The sequence below is a fragment of the Centroberyx affinis genome, unplaced genomic scaffold (assembly GCF_046629955.1).
Source record: "Centroberyx affinis isolate AG114_WGS23_722 - 3 ecotype Tasmania unplaced genomic scaffold, CSIRO-AGI_Caff_v1 ptg001925l_1, whole genome shotgun sequence".
NCBI classification, from domain to species: domain Eukaryota; kingdom Metazoa; phylum Chordata; class Actinopteri; order Beryciformes; family Berycidae; genus Centroberyx; species Centroberyx affinis.
The window spans coordinates 11,182-29,176 of NW_027280287.1; the positions used below are offsets into that span (position 1 = coordinate 11,182).

The 17,995-nt window shown below is 41.5% G+C and overlaps 1 protein-coding gene across 2 annotated transcripts; it reads left to right on the forward strand.

Annotated features, from left to right (window-relative positions):
• The first annotated feature begins 2,172 nt into the window (after positions 1 to 2,172).
• On the forward strand, positions 2,173 to 9,586 carry lacc1 (laccase (multicopper oxidoreductase) domain containing 1). Of its 2 annotated transcripts, none has more exons than XM_071530396.1 (5): positions 2,173 to 2,826; positions 3,655 to 3,836; positions 4,277 to 4,442; positions 4,857 to 5,082; positions 8,589 to 9,586. In XM_071530396.1, the coding sequence occupies exons 1-5, from the start codon at positions 2,298 to 2,300 to the stop codon at positions 8,797 to 8,799; spliced, it is 1,314 nt and encodes a 437-aa protein (XP_071386497.1). In that variant the 5' UTR covers positions 2,173 to 2,297; the 3' UTR covers positions 8,800 to 9,586. The 2 variants fall into 2 exon arrangements, with proteins under 2 accessions (XP_071386497.1, XP_071386498.1); XM_071530397.1 differs by having other exon boundaries at positions 3,658 to 3,836.
• The last annotated feature ends 8,409 nt before the right edge of the window (positions 9,587 to 17,995 follow it).

Sequence of the window (17,995 nt, forward strand, 5' to 3'; positions counted from 1 at the left end):
CATCTCAGTCTGGTTTGGCTCTCCCTCCTTCCAATCCAACGCCAAAGACCTGCATGACGCCAGAGCAGGAAAAGGAGAAGAAGGTGGCTTTTGACCCCACCCACCTGGACAACCTCCTGTTTGACCTCTGACCTCTGCTGACTAAACCATGTTTATCTGCTTATCTAGTCTAAACTATTCAGGCTATACACTGAATATACAAAATATGAGAGACATCTTCCTGATATTGAGTTGCAGCCACTTTCAGCCCTGGATTCACCTCATCAATGTACTTTGTGAAAAGAGTAAATTACCCTGATATTTTGTACATTCAGTGTATATAAGCCTAAATGTATTTTGCACAACTATTACTCATGTATCTTGTGTATCAGCCTAGTTGTACTTAGGTCATCAACTGTTACCAACAATGCCAATGCTGTAAGCTACACTGTAATTTATAGTGTGTTTGTTTAGTCTTATCTGTACTGTGAGTTCCTGTTATGTTTTGTCAGTCCCATATTGTATAACTGCCTTGGAATGATTCAGCAGCAGTTACCCATTCAAATTCCTTTTGCACTCCTTGTGCTTGGCAATTACCTTGAAATTCCAATAGGTGGGGAGTTTTTGTTCCAAAGTAAGAGTACAGGCTGGAAAATGAGTTTTGAAAGCCAGAAATCTCTGCACCTGGCAAAGTAATCGCTGAGTCATTGGTATTGCTCAACAACAACCTTATGAACCCCCTGTAGATATATTATGGTCGTTTTGTGCTATGGGGCAGGAAATATTAGACTTTTTGCCCCTTTCTACTTCATTGGTCCAACCCAATCGCACAATATGTAAATTAGAATAGCATGATCAGTCACATCGGAGGTCAGGTTAAGTCTGAGAAGGTGTCTATTCAATCCAGACAGAAGTTTTTCAAAAATGTTTTCTTTCTTTTGGCCTTTGTTTTGTAACGTACAAGCTGAATGTCTATGGTGACACTGCGGTGAACAAACAGCCCTGGGAAATTCCTACATCCTCCACTTATCAGGTGAGTCAGTCAGGTGGAAGTAGCCCTACACAGTCAGCGTCTCTCTCTCTGTCTCCCTGACACACACACACACACACACACACACACACACACACACACACACACACACACACACACAGCATGTTTACTCGCTCCCAATTTCCTCATTCATAACTCAAACTTATTGAGAAGTGAAGAGTAAGTCTGCAGAATATGAGTCTAGTAACTGATGTTCCCTTATGTCATGAATATCATGTCATATTCAATTCAGTATATGTTGTATTAAGTAATAGATATAATGTATTTAAATTTTGGATACTTAAGTTTGTAATTACACCTCTCTGAGTAAATGCATTAGTGCAACGGTCTCCCTGTTCTCTAATATGGGAAATATTGTTATTCAAGGTTAGTATTCATGTCACTGTTTGTAGCCAGTACACTCACAGTTGTTGTAATGGTGAACCTGAGGACCTAATAGAGGACCTGAGGACCTAATAGAGGACATCAGATGTGACCCAACTCAAACCTCTTTTAAAAACAGGATTAATTCTTTACTCTGAAGCCAGTGACTAGGTCTTATCTCTGTGATCTACAGTATTTGATATGTGTACATGTGTATTTTCTCTATGTAATATGTACTGTATATACAATATGTCATATTTTTCCTGTGATGTGTCTATGTATCTATTTTCTCCATGTGCTATGTGACATGTCTATTTCCTCTGTGATATGGGCATATGTATATTTTCTCTATGTAATTTAATTATATAGATATTTCCTCTGTGTGATATTAATATAGGCATATGTCTATTTTTCTGTGCAATATGTGTATTTGTACATTTCTCTATGTGATGTGTAGGCAATATGAATACCTGTATACATTGCACGTTATACTTTTATTGCTTTTAAGTGAATGCAAGTGAAGCATCTTGACTCTCCTCGAATAATGGCCTGTACAAAATAAAGTTTGACTTGCTTTTGTCGTTTTGGTTCATGCACAGGTCAGCAAAACCTCAGAGCTGCGGTCAGCAAAGTCTCAGAAAACTTGCACACGATGAGGAACCCCACATGCTGTAGTAGCTTGAACGAGGGGTTTCCCTGATAGGTGGAGACAGGCAGCAGGAGCGCAAACCAGGAAGTACAAACTCTCCGCTGTGGTTTCTACGTTATTTTATCATCAGCAGGCATGTTCCTCCCCGGCGATAAATAATTCATGGCCCGTTTCTGCGTCGGCACAAGCGCGTCTAGGTCCGTAGGTGACACTCTTCCTCTACGTTTTGAGTAGTTTACACCTACACTGCCTACAATGTTTGAGGTTTTACTTGTAGATCTGATTCACGGTCGGTGTCCAGCATGCAGCGGCAAATCCTTGGTCCAACTTGTTGCTACCGTTTTCCCTTTGACTGATAAAGACGCGGACACACACATTTTCTTACTGTGCGGACAGCGTTGTCAGCAGGCAAATGTCAGCGGCTTTTCAAATACCTTTCGGAGCAGCGGAAGAAGAGTCCACATCCTGGACTTCGGCACCGTCGCGGAGTGTTTGTACCGCTTCAAACAAACAGTTGACGAGCTGGACCTCAGCTCAGTCGGCGTCCTCACGTCCCCGCAGGGCAGGGAGGTCCTGCTTTTGTACCAGAAGCAACTTTTTACACCGGTGTACTCCTTCGAGTATGTGGTGAAGTCTGAAGACCGCCTCACCTGTCCGAGCTGCTGCAGCCCCGGACTCACCGACTCACCTGGCGGAAGGGTCGATGAAGAGGTGCGCGCCTTTGTGCAGCAGCTACCTGCGCTGAAGGGAGACGTGGCTGTGCTGAAGTCCGCTCTCATTCCAGGTGGGTTTGCTCTAGTGACTTTTGCATTTTCCAGATGGCTCGGTCAGATTCGTATTCCTAAACATTGTTCTATCTAGGCCAATAAGCTGCTGTAGCAGGGGCGGCAGGGTGATAGTGGTTAGACAGACCGTCCTTCAACCCATCCGCCTTGCCGAAGTGCCCTTGAGCAAGTCACTGAATCCCTGCCAGGTCCAGGGGCGCTGCTCTGTCGCGGACCCAGCCCAGATAAGTGCCGTTCAGGGAACATACCAACTCGATTCAAAAATCTGTAAATTTGCTTATGGCTAAACGTACACACCTGGTAGAACATGACTTAATATATTTTACAAATGGATAGGGTCTTTTGGTAAATTTGGCATGCATGCGATCCACCAAGCAGCACTTTATTTCAATGAAATCTCAATTTTCATAATTCACTGTTCGCTGCCGCTCTGCACGGTGTTTTTGTGGAAGAAGATGACGAAATAACAGGCAATCAATGCTAAAAGTTATTATTTTATCTTTATTGAAATAAGTGCTGCTTGGTGTAATAGGTGTATGCCAATTTGAAGAGTGGCTCCTAGCTATTTGTTAAAGATTTAAGTCGTCTTGTACCACCTGTGTGCATTTGCAGATGAGCAAAGACAACATTAAACTGCCAGGTTTTTGAATGGAGTTTGGCATGACGTTCTCTCCATACAAGAAAGAACAGCACTTACCAGGCTACCGCTGAACCTGACAGAAGAAAAGAGCATTTCTCTACAAGGATCAGTACAGCATCTCATTACATTATCCCCCCCAAACTCCCCCACCCCTCTCTCACTTTCTCTATATGTCTCTCTCTCTCAGCAGACTGTTTCGGCCATGGCTTCAGCACTCGTACAGGCGGTGTGTCCTACATCCCCACCCTGTCCTCCATGAACCTGTTCAGCAGCTGCAGGAGAAGGGACCCCAGGGCCGTGGTGGCGGAGAACAGCCGCCGACTGGCCCTGCACGCTGGCTTCCACCCTCAACCTCTATGCATGGTCAAGGTACACCCTTACATGAATTGTTCCATATACGATATGATAACATAAGATTAGAAACTTAAACAATCCCTGTAAGGAATTTGGATGATGATGATGATGACACATGTAGTTAACTTAGATGTGCAGATGTACAGATGTGCAGACTTGCACACATGTGCCATTCTAGATGTTCATCTTATCAAAAACTCCAGATGGAGGTACCATATGTACAGAAAACCTGCTGATGTGCATTGGTGCATGCATGTGCATCATCGTCTCTGTTCTTGTGCTCAGTCTGGAAATATGCATCAAATAATATGCACAGAATGTAATGAACGTCCAAGCTTATGTCCTGTCCAAAAGTTAGATCTCTCACGCTGAAGAAGATGGTTGTCACTGTCCAGAAGTAGGTGGCTCCAGGTCCTATGAAATAACCTGTTGTTGGTTCTGTTTGGTCCTTGCAGGTGAACCATGCCAGCGATGTCTGGGTTATGGGAAAAGCCGAGCCAGAGAGCTATGATGCAGTGGTGACCGATCGGACCGGGATTGTCTTAGCAGCTCCAGGGGCCGACTGCATGCCCCTCCTATTTGCCGACCCGGTGTCAAAGGTCATCGGAGCCGCTCATGCCGGTGGGTGTCAGGATCACCTGGGAAAAATAAAACGGAGCATTGAGGCCACGATAGGTTTTGTTTCTTTTGCAGAAATTTTTTTAGCATCCTGAAGTATTTCAAAATTTATGAGATGAAACAAAACTTAAATAATCCCCGTGGGGAAACTGGGTCATTGCAGCGTCAAATAGTAATAGGATACAATTGGAAAAAATATAAAGTATAAACATAAAATAGACTATAAACAAGACTGGGTGTGCAAGAAAATAAAGAAAAGCCCTAATAAACATGATCAAAATGCATCTTAAGTTACCCTAAAATTCTTATACCATTGCTGATTCTTTTTTTTTTTAAGTAATGTTGCACAATTTTGCCTCCAAGCCCATTGTTACTCAGTTTATCCAAACAAACACATTATTTTCTACTTGCCCTTAGGTTGGCGGGGAACCCTGATGGGGGTTGCTATGGCAACCGTGGGCGCCATGGTGAGAGAATTCGGTTGCCAGGTGAGCGACATCGTCGTGGCGATCGGGCCGTCGGTGGGAGCGTGCTGCTTCACCATGGAGAGAGAGCAGGCTCTGGAGTTTCACTCCATCCATCCTGACTGCGCTCCTGATCCACACTCACCCAAACCGCACGTCAACATCCGCCTCGCCACCAGGTACAGCACACACCACACAGTTCACTACAGCACCGGAATAGAATAGAATAGAATAGAATAGAATAGAATAGAATAGTTAGGTATTCAACTGATATGAGTTTTTGAAGGCAGATGGCAAGAATGCTGGATCAAAGCTGCTCTTTAAATTTGACCATTTTCATACCAAAAAATAATAAGTATTCAGTGTTTCACCAGAAATTAATTCTTGTCAGGGTGGAAAAAGCCTTTGAAATCACATTTAGACCATGGGACACTAAAACACTCCATTGAAACCCAGGATAATACTACTACTACCACTACTACTACTACTACTAATGATAATAACAATAATAATAATAATAATAATAATAAATATAGTCGCAAGCAGCGATTGCGGGGTCCAAGCACAATTTGAAAAGACAGACAAAACAGACGGTAGAAAGACACACAAAAGCTGACAGGGTGTGAAGATCGGACACACAGTCTATTAGTTAAGGCTTAGCACCAGCTTTTGTGCTGGCCTGTGACTTCTGTAAAGTTCATCATTTCATTGCAACCATATTGTTGAAATTATTCACAATGGCCAGACTTTCTATTAGAACACATACCGCTTGTTCTTAACAACTAATGACTTCAGAAAGCCTGGATTTATACCCACAACTTTCCACATGAGAGGCAGACACTTTACCTACTGAGCTAAACTCCTGTTACAGGGTTACTGAGGAGAAACTAACTAAAGGGAGAAGTATTGTGATACTGCAGCCTATGATTGACAGCGCTAATCACTTTATAAAACATTGTAGTACTCTCCATTAATAAATAAAAGATTAGTAAGTCACATGGGCCAGAAAGCCGCTGCTGCACTGCTCTCTATGGGTTGAAAGGTCTGGCCACACCCCAATCAGTGATGACATTCAGGTATTTTGCCATTGACAGATGATGTCAAACACCTGCTTTGAGTTTTCTACACTCTGTGAAACTTCAAAATGGTCACAGTTCATGAGGGAGTTGAACTCACGACCTTGTGGTCCAAAGACCTGAGCTTAACCACTCTGCCAACTTCCACTTTGGTGTGTGCCACAGTGGGGAAACAAAACAAAGCGACAAGTGATAGGTCACAGGTGCTAGTCCAACCCATATTGAAAGCTTCAGAAAGAATATTACAACTGTACTAGCGTGCCACATTAATCAATTTACATATGACTTTACAGATATCATCTTGACAGTCCAGACATCATTTGTATTGTTTGTATTGTTTAGTTTGATGAAGATTGATCAAACTACCTTGAACATATCACATTGTCAATTTATCAAACTATTTGCAGCTGCACATTTCCATCTACTGTGCACTCAGTTTTCAAGATATCATTATAATTTTTGGGCTGTTTACTAATTAAGGTATGGCGATTTAAAAAATCATGTTGTTTTTTTCCTGTAACATACGGATTAGGAGGACAACACTGTGGGATCACAGTCAGTTTTTGCTATAAACAGAGGGGGGCGACATCAGAATCAGGGGTAGGTACAAGTGTACGAAAGAATTATCTCACTTCAGCCGACATGTTCTGAAAACTTCAGCTCTCTAGGACATACGGCTAATTTTTTATGAATTTTTGAAGTTGTGACTTTAAGACCAATGAAGATTTGGTTATTATGCAATAAGCCACGCCCACTTTCATCAATAATGACAAAATTTCATGGATCGACTTGGACATCATCCTAGAACGTGTAAAAATTTTCATAAAAATCTATGCAGTCAATTATGAGATATGAACTTTTTGCATTTGTAGCACCCACTAGTGGTAGAGCTGAAAATGCTTTTGTGGGTGTGTTCACGCAACACTTCTCAACTTGTGTTTCAAATTTTGCCTTGATTAGATGAACGGTTAATGGGCAATTTAGTGTTATGGCGTGTTTCGTTAAAAGTTTATTGGTCGATAAAAGCCAAACCATTTTGCCTATCAATAACCTTTATACAACTTTGAAAGAGGACGGTCCCAAGATTCTCCACACATGTGAATTGGATGAATGGCCTAGGAGGAGCTGCGAAAAATGTTTCTTAAATAATTCAAAATGGCGGACAATGCAATATGGTGGACATTGAAAGCAATATATGGGTTGGACTCGGCACATTCCAAAGAATCTAGGAACACAAGAATTTTCAGTCTACGACACACGGTTCAGAAGTAATTGGCCAAAATGTAAAGTTGCTTGTTATAGCGCCACCATCTGGCCAATGTGCATGGGCTGCCTTGCCTGAGTAGCGGTGCGCCGTAGGAGCCCACCTGCCAAATATGGCTGGTGTAGGACTTACGGTTTCTGAGCTGCAGATACTTTTAGCGGAAAGAAAGAAAGAAAGAAAGAAAGAAAGAAAGAAAGAAAGAAGGAAAGAAAGAAAGAAGAAGAAGAATTCCAGCAAATACAATAGGGTTCCAGCACTACGTGCTTGGACCCCTAATAATAAAAAAACATATTCATGCATAGTTGTGTGGAATCTGTCTGTGGACGGAAGTGGACTGATATCTGATTTATTTTTTTTAGAACAGATCAATATCAGCCTGATATATCAGCAAACAGATATATTGATCCAAACCTACTTTTCTCTAAAGCTAGGCTGTACGAGTTTCCTATTTGTATAAAAGTGACCTAAATTTTCAGTTCTGCTACTTGTGATGCGCTTTTTCAAAACCCTTAAGACTTTTATGACCTTTTGAAGCAAACTGGATTTTACAGCTCTCAGCTCAACATTAAGGTGAACTCATCATCAGGCTTTTATACAACACGTGTTCAAACAGAGTGAGTGGGTGACCCAGTTGATTTCCAATAAAGCCCTTGTCACTATAGCAACAGTTGGCCTGAAGTCACTTGTTTGATTGGATACAGAGAGGTCGTGACCTCCGAGCGTTCTCCTTCGTCACTCTGGGCCAAGCTATAGATTTATAGTTTCAGCATTGGCAGAAAGATTTAAGACAACATTTCTTGACAGATGACAAATGCACTTATTGACCTTTTGAACAGGCTGACCAACGACTGGCCAATGTGGTACCACATACACTGTTAAGATGGAGATTATCTGTGACATACAGTGAAATATTTGAGCATGTTGCAATTTTCTATGTGTTATACAGTATGATAGTGTTTGTCCGATATGGGTTTTAGAAAGCCAATGCCAATATTTTTTGATTGGAGCTGCCAATAGATTTTATGTGCCTAACCCTTTAAATTTGACCATTTTCACGTCTAAAAATTTCAAAACAACATCATGGGACACTAAAACTCCCATTGAAATCCCACTCCATTGAAACCCATACTAATGAAATTCTTAAGGTGGGTTTTGCAGACTGACACTCTGAAGCTGTGGAGTAAAATCCTCTCACACTGGAATGATTTCTCTGGTCAAACATATGAGCAGAGACGTATAGAAATTGGCTATTGGCTTGAAACGACATATATGAGTGACTTATATCAGCTGTTCTCCCCCTCTACCATGTCGCTAAATAAACCAAACGTCCAATTCTCCATCCCAGAATTCTTCTCCAAAAAGGCGGGATCCTACCTGAGCATATCCATGACGACACGGTGACGGACAAGCCTTGTGTGACACCCTGCACCTGTTGTCACCCCGAGGCCTTCTTCTCCCACCGCCGAGATGGACTCAACTTTGGCACTCAAGTGGGCTTCCTGTGGATCGAGGAAACAGGAGAACCGGGTCGGCCTTCAGCAGGCAAAACCGTCTGACGCACTTTTGTTGTTGGAGATTTACTCTATTCAGGGAATTCTTATGTAATAGTCAGTAGGTTGAAACAAATGGAGACAGTTTGGGGAAATTTCACTAAATGAATCATTGAAAGTTGCCTGTATTTGGAAATTTTGGTTGCTTGTAGGTTTTTTATTTAGTTTGCCTATTCTATTTTACCTATTCATTGTGAGTTGGATAAGAGTGTCAGCTAAATGCCTGAAATGTAAAGTAATTGTAAATATGATGATCATTATATTTTAATGGATTAATTTAAACTCCTAAATATACATGAAAGTAAAATGTTTAAAATAACCTCTTGTGAGGAATAATGACTGCTAAGTCTTACCGTACCGTTTTTTTTTCTCTTCTATTGTTTAAAGGCCCATTAACTGCACTGTAAAACAAGTTTTAACTGCGTTGTTGAAGTTCCAGCTGGGTAGATTTTATTTAACAGGACCAATTAAGACCAACAGCCATTCTTAATGTGTTTCTAATGTAGAGAAATAGAGATCAGTCCAGTATGGTTGCAGTGGTTTGGGTAATGGCACAAAACGGACACAAGAGGGAAGCATTTGCTGATTAATGAATCTGCATGTTCTTATGCAGAGAAGATGTGGGGTTGCAGGTGAATGTGCAGCTTTGTTATTGATGTAGAAAACTGTACTAGAAGACTGAGGTTGTACTGGGCAGCTCCCACTCCCAGTATGAATGTGTGGAACTGTATGAATCTGATTCAGGATGTTACTAGAAAAGAGCATGGTGCTGAGTTGAATTTCCCTGGATCAATAAAGGTTGAAAAGGGTATTTTGGTCTGATTGAATTGCATTGAAGTCCCACAGATTTATCACTTTCTCAAGGCAAGTGACATATCTTTCCTAGTTAAGGATCATGATTCTGTTGGTGTTAACTTTAGTACCACAGCAACACAGTTAATATACTATACATCATGAATACTGGCTATGTTTCCATGCCAGAGTCTATTGTCCATACTCTGGTTACAGTCTTATTCTTACATGAACCTTTGGTCCCCTGAGAGTGAGTCTCTTATTCCTGTTGCCATGAATAACCAGTTCACATTCCCCCTTCTTGTTTGACTGAGCAACAGTAGCTAACTTCTAAAACAGAAGAAAAATATGATGATCCCACTAGTAAGTACTGGTCGCTGCTATGTTTTTTGATGTGAAAGCAGTAAGATGTTTCCATGCCACAGTAACCAGTTTAATATGGGAAGCCAGGTGTCTTAAACACATTTCTCATAATCACAGTATGAGTTTTGCAGGTTATTCTAACCCAGTTATGACATTTCCATGTGTCGACACAAAGCAAGTTACATGGATAACCGGGTTAAGAAGGGAATTCTCTGTGAATGTAGCCGATGTTGATTCTGCACCTTTCTGCACTCTCACTGCTCAGGACAGGGCAACAGATGGCAAGTGTGTTAAGTGCCACTGATACCCCAGTGTATTACCCTGTCACCCTGCTGCCACACCTAGCCAGGGTGTGTGTGTGTGTGTGTGTGTCTCATTTTCTGATCATGGATTAGCACCTGTGTTGTAACAGGAGCAGGTATCCTCCATTATTCATTTGTCCTGTAGTTACTGACACTTGCGCGTGTGAAAAAGAGAATGTGTGTGTTTGTGTGTGATTAACCTGCAAAATGCACACTGAACAGGAGGAGGAGTATGATTGCGTCATTATCATACGAAGACAAGTATTTGTGTTTTATAGGCTTTAAAGCTGCATCAGGCAAGATTTTCATCCAAAATCCCCCCCTCTTAGTCTAAATCACAAAGTGGGACTGCAACAGTAAAAAACGTCCCATCCCCACTAATAAAGACGCTGTAGATTTCCCCCATTTGCCCAAATTAAATTCTGGTGTCGGTATGGACATGGATGGGAAATCTTCTCCACACAGGAAGTGACAAATCAAAACTTAAGAGCGAAATATAAACCGTGTCCGAAACAGCTGGGCTCTTTAACGATAGCAGAACCTTTTCACCACCCATCACCTAGAAGAAGACATTTACAGTAGTTTACTGATGTCACTTTACACGATTTCTGGGTAATGAAGTCCTCAAAATTCAAACATTTACCTCTCGCTGACATTTGGGGCCACCAACGTGCAAATTCGCCTTGTGCAGCTTACACCATTTAATTTAGGTATTTGTGTAATTCACTGTACTGTAGGTGCTTTATAAATTGACATTTGTGTTCCTGCATTGTAATCATTGCTTTGTCTCATTTCCCCACATGGATACAGCATTTAATGGGAAGGAACTCATTGTACAAGTCAGCATTTGATCACATCATCATGTAAACAATGTCTGAATCACATGAATGTGTGCTCAAGTGCATTTGAGTGAATAGTTTTGATTGACCTATTTCTTTTGTTGAGGAAACGGGAGAATTTCCTTGAACTTGTTTTTCCAATGTTCCCTCACTATTAGATTTAATTGAATTAAACTCCAGACCCAGAAAACTCCTGACCTAAAAATCAAACGTACAAAACCAGATTGATTCGATTCACTTGATACCGCTCAGACAGACGCTAAGATAACCTTTAGCTATGCTTATCAAATGTACTTTAAGGCCTCAGATGTCATCAGAGCTCCACCTGTCAACAAAAGGTCTTTCACACACACACACACACACACACACACACACACACACACACACACACAACGCTCTTCTTGTCTCTGCATTTACAGTAAATGATGTGATCTGCAAGATGATGAATCAAATTTTTTTTTGGAATTTTAGTGTTCTCAGACTATTTGGGTGCTCTCCAGAATGATCACACACACACACACACACACACACACACAGCCTGTCATTGAATATGTGTTTCTCAGTTGGTAGACTATCACAACACAGAGCAAACCCCAAAATAAAAGTACTCCAAAATAAAGAGAGTCTCTCTCTCTCTCTCTCTCTCTCTCTCTCTCTTTCTCTCTCACTCTCTCGCTCTCTCTCTCCCTATTGAAGAAGAAATTCTCTCTATCTAGTAAGTCCTCGAGTCTGAAGTCCTAATAATAAACTTCCTAAATAACAGAGTTCCCAAACAGTATGCAAGAGTGATTTTTGTGCATGTGACAGGTAGAATATGAATAATGGCCGACACTGAACCTCGTACACTTCTCATTCCATAACACATCTTGTTGTTAGTCCATACATTTCCTCTTTCCAGTCAGCCTCCATGACCCTGAACCAGGCAGTGAAACCAGAAGAGGTTCAGGGAAACACAGGATCTACAAAGTGTTTCCAAAATATCCAACCTGAAGGCTTTTGTTTTGGAAAGAATTTAGAAGACATGTCCTGAGCCCATAGAGACACACCAGCATCCTTCAGCATGCAACACACACACACACACACACACACACACACAGACACACAATATCTCTCTCTTAAGGGCTCATATTGCTCAAAAAGGATAAATGGAATATAAAAAGGGGATTCCAAACTTTTTCAGGCCAAGGATTCAGAAATAAACACACATTAGTCCATGGATTTGATAAGATGTTATCCTCTTGTTGAATTATATAACTGTGTAGACTAATGGTAGGGTGATAACCACACTGAGTACAGTGAAACCTCAGATGAGGACAGCCATCCTTATACACTCTTTCATTGAGTTAACCTTTAGTGAGTGAAATAATAGTGAAATTAATTCCTATTCCTTATATACTGGAGACCACCTGGAACCCCCTGAAGGACCCCTGGTGGTCCCCGAACCCCATTTTGGGAACCACTGAATAACAATATAGCAATACAAATGAGAATATAGCAAAGAGGGGGTATTGAAACATTAGAACATTCACAATTCACAATTTCAACATTAGAACATGTTAAGTAGAAATGTAAGAATGAAAAGTATGAAAAAATATCAATATAAACTGGATTCCATTTTGTAATGCTGTATTCTTAAAAGTGTGTGTGTGTGTGTGTGTGTGTGTGTGTGTGTGTGTGTGTGTGTGTGTGTGTGTGTGTGTGTGTGTGTGTGTGTGTGCGTGTGTGTGCGTGCCAGTTTGTGTGTATGTTTCTGTTGTAAGGTTTGTCCCTCTCATCCGGATGGAAGCAGACATGATAAGCTGTTATGTAAGAAGCTTTCTGCTCTTTTCTTGCCTCTCCTGCGATCTGACTGATTCTATCTGAGGTTTCAGTCTCCCTGACTGGCATCAGTTACATAAAATACACACAACTCTTACTCAGAGATATAGAATCACCACTCCCACTGCCAGACGCCCCCTTACTCTACAATATACAGTTGTATAAATAACTCTATCATCGTCATCCTTATCATGCTACCCACACAACATATTATATGAGGGAGCCCTATACAGTCAAACCTTATTCATAAGTCATAGCCCACACAGGGTCTGTTTTATAATATAAGTATAAATATAAGTTTTGATATTGGTCTTTGCCTGTCTGACTCTCCTCCTCTCTGCCTCTCCATCCTTCTCTCTTTCATCTGTCCTACTTCAGAAAGGAGGTGAACCATATACTGCTGCTACGTCAGTGGCTGTCAAAGTCGCACAGCACTGGCATATATTTATCTGGCAATATAAATGTATTTATAGCTAACTGACTCAAATAGCAGCTGTGGATGAAATGTAAAACTTGTAACTTACTACTTAATACTTCATGGTCTCTGCTCCACTTGCTTCAAATATAGAGCAGTGAAGTGTGTCAATGAACAAAGAAGTGAAAATCTTACGTCTGATATAACCCTCTCTCTACTACTACTACTACTACTACTACTACTACTACTACTGCTAATATTACTACTACTACTACTACTACTACTGCTACTACTACTGCTAATATTACTACTACTACTACTATTACTACTGCTACTACTACTACCGCTACTGATACTAATACTGTTACTACTACTACTACTACTAGTAATATTACTACTACTACTACTAGTACTATGGTTAGGATATTACTATTGCTACTACTGATATTACTACTACTACTGCTAGTACTAATACTAATACTACCACCACTACTACTAGGCCTTCTGCTACTAGTGCTGCTACTACTGTTACCACTGAAACTACTGTTACTACTACTAGTGATACTAACTAGCCTACCAGTGCTGCTACTACTACATTCAAAAGAAAACAGGTCAAAAGAAAAAAAATAATAAACACATAAAATAAAGTAAGATAAGTAAAAGATGACAGTGAATTAGCTAGCCTCAGGCAGGGCGTCCCACAGGTTAGGAGTCCTATTGGTAAAAGCAGGTATAGGCTGACTAACTCACTGGCTGGACAGAGTTAGTCACTCTAACTTACTGTCCAGCCTAAGGCCCCTCTGACCAATCCCACACTTAAGCCTGGGCACACATTGTTGGTTTCATAATTTGATTTTCATTCTTAACCGAACAGGCTCACTGCAGTGTGGAAAAGGTGAGGTTTGGTGTGTGTGTGTGTGTGTGTGTGTGTGTGTGTGTGTGTGTGTGTGTATGTGTGTGCGTGCGTGCTTGCGTGTGCGCATGTGTTCAGACTGGGTCCAGGTCTTGGCTGTGGCTTCAGTATGGATCTTTCCACAGAGCAGAGGCTGAGTAATGCTGAGGCAGCAGGGAGCAGCTCCTGCCTCCTCACCTGCAGGAGAGCCGCTGATACAGAGCCTGAGCCTCACATACTGTACCAGCAAATACATGCTGTATATTCTGTTTACAGCACACACTAATTCTGACAGACACAATGACCTAAATAGAGTGAGAAAAACACAAACTAAGAGATTCAGAGAAAGAAAGAGTTGGGGATAGAGAGAGTAAACAAGAACAAGAAAACATGTTGCCCCCCATGAAGGATGCAGGCACCCTTTGGGCCAATCAGTAACAAGATGCATCACCCTCCAAGTTTCATCAAATAGGACCAGTGATGTGTGAGATCACATTTGCTTTAAAAATGTTGACCTTTATCAGGCAAAGCACTTTCAAATGTCAGAACACAGTGCCAAAAAAATCGGAAAAGGAGTGATATCGGTGAGAGATGAGCAGAGCTGTAGAACGTCCTGACAGGCTACAGCACCTGGATGATGTTGAGCCATAACATTAGCTATGTTAGCAGTCAGTTTTACCTCACTTTATGTTGTTAAAGTTACATTTATCTCCAAATACGGTGACCAGACGTCCCGGTTTGTCTGGGATTGTCCCAGTTTCAAGATGGGTGTCCTGAGTCCCGACAAATATCTGTAAAACACTAAAATGTCCCGGTTTTCAACATTCACTACCAAATTGTCCCGGTTTTCACCACAATTGAAATAATAATAATAGTATTATACTTGTTTTCAGCACTTACATAGACGTTTATCATGTTCTGTCCCGCTCATTATTACCTAACCCAATCAAAAAACATAAACAATGCACCACGCGTCTGAATTCAACAATGATTTGACTGTATGTGTGTCAATCAATCAATGTGTCGTTGTCAAGGCTGTTGCTAGCCTATGACGCTTGTGGCTCTGTCTGACAGAATCTGTCAGTACGCTAACGGTTAGCTGTCATGCCAAAGAGAAAGTCGGTCTTTTCTAAAGACCTCCAGAAGGCTTACTCTTTTCTTCGTGAAGTGTTATTATACAGTTTTCAAATAAACTATGTTTTGGTGGATTTTTGGAGACAAAACATCATTTTTCGTTTGCTGAGGCACTGTCCATGGTGTTGAAAGGTGCAGTCACTAGGTGTGCTAAGCGCTGAAATAATTGTCCCCCATCCTGATGAAAACGCCTATGGTGCGTGCATAAGTGCATACATGTGCGCGTGCATCAACGTGCGGTACATTTAAGGGTGCCGGTTTGGGGGTTTGAAGATGTGGTCACCCTATCTCCAAACCAACTAAGCATAATTGTGTAAGTTGTAGCTGAAGCAGCAGTAAGCAGTATTTTTAACCAGCTAGCATCACTTAACACTAGCATTAGCTAACAGACACAGCTAACATCAACAATTTGACTGTTAAAGAAGTGCCACTAAGAATATGAAGCATAATGTTAGCAAATTACTAATACTAAAGAAGAAGGCTGTTAATGCTGATGATTATAAATTAGATCTGGTTGGTTTGGAGATAAGTATATTAATGTTAACGAAGTAGCTGAGTGCTAACATTAGCTTAGTCTATCAGTGGTTGTGAGGTTGCTGAAGCCTTTCATTTGGACCTTCTTAGGTAATTTGGCCTCCAGCTCTTCTCATCTCTTGATAATATTCAAGAATAATTTTGGAGTACTTTTTAAATTGTTTGTCCAAAGACCGGTTGAATTTACCTCCTTTGACTTCAACAATCTTGTGAGTGGGGGTTGGCTGTTCTTAGCCAGTGACTCTAGTGGTCAAAACTGAATAGTCGACTCTTTGTATCTGTTGATTCCACTTTATCGAACACTGATTTTTTTGGTTTGTGTACATAAAAGGTAATTTAATATGAAGGCGGGACTCCCTTTACTTGAAAAGGGAGTGGGCATTGGGCTTGGCCATGGAGTCAGAATTGACTCCAGATGTTGGGATTACCTTTAAAATTTGTGTGTGGATTATCCAGTACTTCTGGGTAGTGTTCCCCACACTGAGTCTATGGCGTAAATCAAACATGGCCACCGTGTGAATAAAGCGAATGGAGCTGTTAGCGTTTCTGGCTGCATCATCCAGCGAGTGCTGACGTCCAACTAATCTGCAGAGAGAGAGAGCTGAGGGCCTGTCAGAGCTGCAGGTCAGCAGGTTCAGGTTGGCAGAGTTTCTAAGACACACACACACACACACACACACACACACACACACACACACACACACACACACACACACACACACAGCTTGGTTGTATGCCCACATCTCAGCTGTGCTTCTCTGCAGAGAGGATGAGAGAAAGTGAGGCAGAACAGAGACAGAGAGAGTTAGAAGGATAGCGAGTGCCATCATGCCATCATGCCATCACTTTAACCCTCTTAGCTATCTGGCTGCAATTCTCTCTATGGAACAAACAAGTATACTGATAGCCTTAATGTGTTTTTATTGGCCCATGGTTAGCTTTGATACACACATCTAATCAGTTTAATGGCTCTCTTAAAACACTGCTGGCACGTAGAGGCGGACAGAAGAAAAAAGTGTGTGTGTGTGTGTGTCCATCCAATTGAGAGAATCTTCTAATATTCTTCCCCATGTGAAGAGCCAGGTGTGACTGTAATCCAGCAATTATCCCGAGATTCAACAAACTGCTCAGAGCGAACCTGACGAGTCTGGATAACATCAGACAGATCAACCGCCTGTTTCCACACATCTCGTCTCACAGTCTTAAATGAAAAGCTGCTGAGGAAACTTCAGAGAGGTAACCGGCTGAAAAATGTAAAGTTCAATACCCAGAAATCATGTAAGATGACACGCTCATTTTTGCCAACTTGAGAAAGAAAGAAAGAAAGGAAGAAAGACAGAAAGAAAGAAAGAAAGAAAGAAAAAAGAGGAATGAAGGTACAACGGTAGGAAAGGAAGAAAGGAAGGAAAGCAAAAAGGAGGGATTGCTGCTGCCAGGACTCCAAACACTGGTCTGCTGTGTCGGACCAGAGAGTCTTCCTCTGTCTCTCTCTCTGTGTTCCTCTATCTCTCTCTGTCCCGAGGGGGTGAAGGAGGGCAGAGGATTATGGGTAGTTGACCCAGTTACCTGCTCTGACCGCGACACTGGCCCGGCCCGGCCCGGCCCTCAGCTCCATAACTCTGCCATCGCCATTCATTCACCTCTAAACGCTTTCCATCCATACAGGAATACATGGGGTTTAATGAAGTGTCACGGAAACACATTACAGGGGAAAAGAAATAAACTCGTTCCAACCCGTTTTCAGTCAAATAAAAATCTGTATGGAAATATGTACTTTTAAGCGGTTGTAAATTACATACTAGGGTTTACAGGGTTTTTGAAGGTCAACGGCAATATATTTTGGATTGAAGCTGCCAATGGCCGACATTTCAGTTCAGTCTTGTGAGATTTCGTGAGATGAGCACAAATGTAAATATGTGCTCCATGCAGGAAAAGTGAGAGAAATATGTTTCCCCACTAGGAAAGCATTACGTGAAGGAGGTACGACTAGAAACAGGCAGGAGTTTGGTATTGAAATAGTGTGGTGGAAGGTATAGTAAGTATAGTAAGGGTGTTGTGGTGGATGGGCAGAGACATTTACCTTCAACTTCAACGACCCAGGTTCAATTACCAA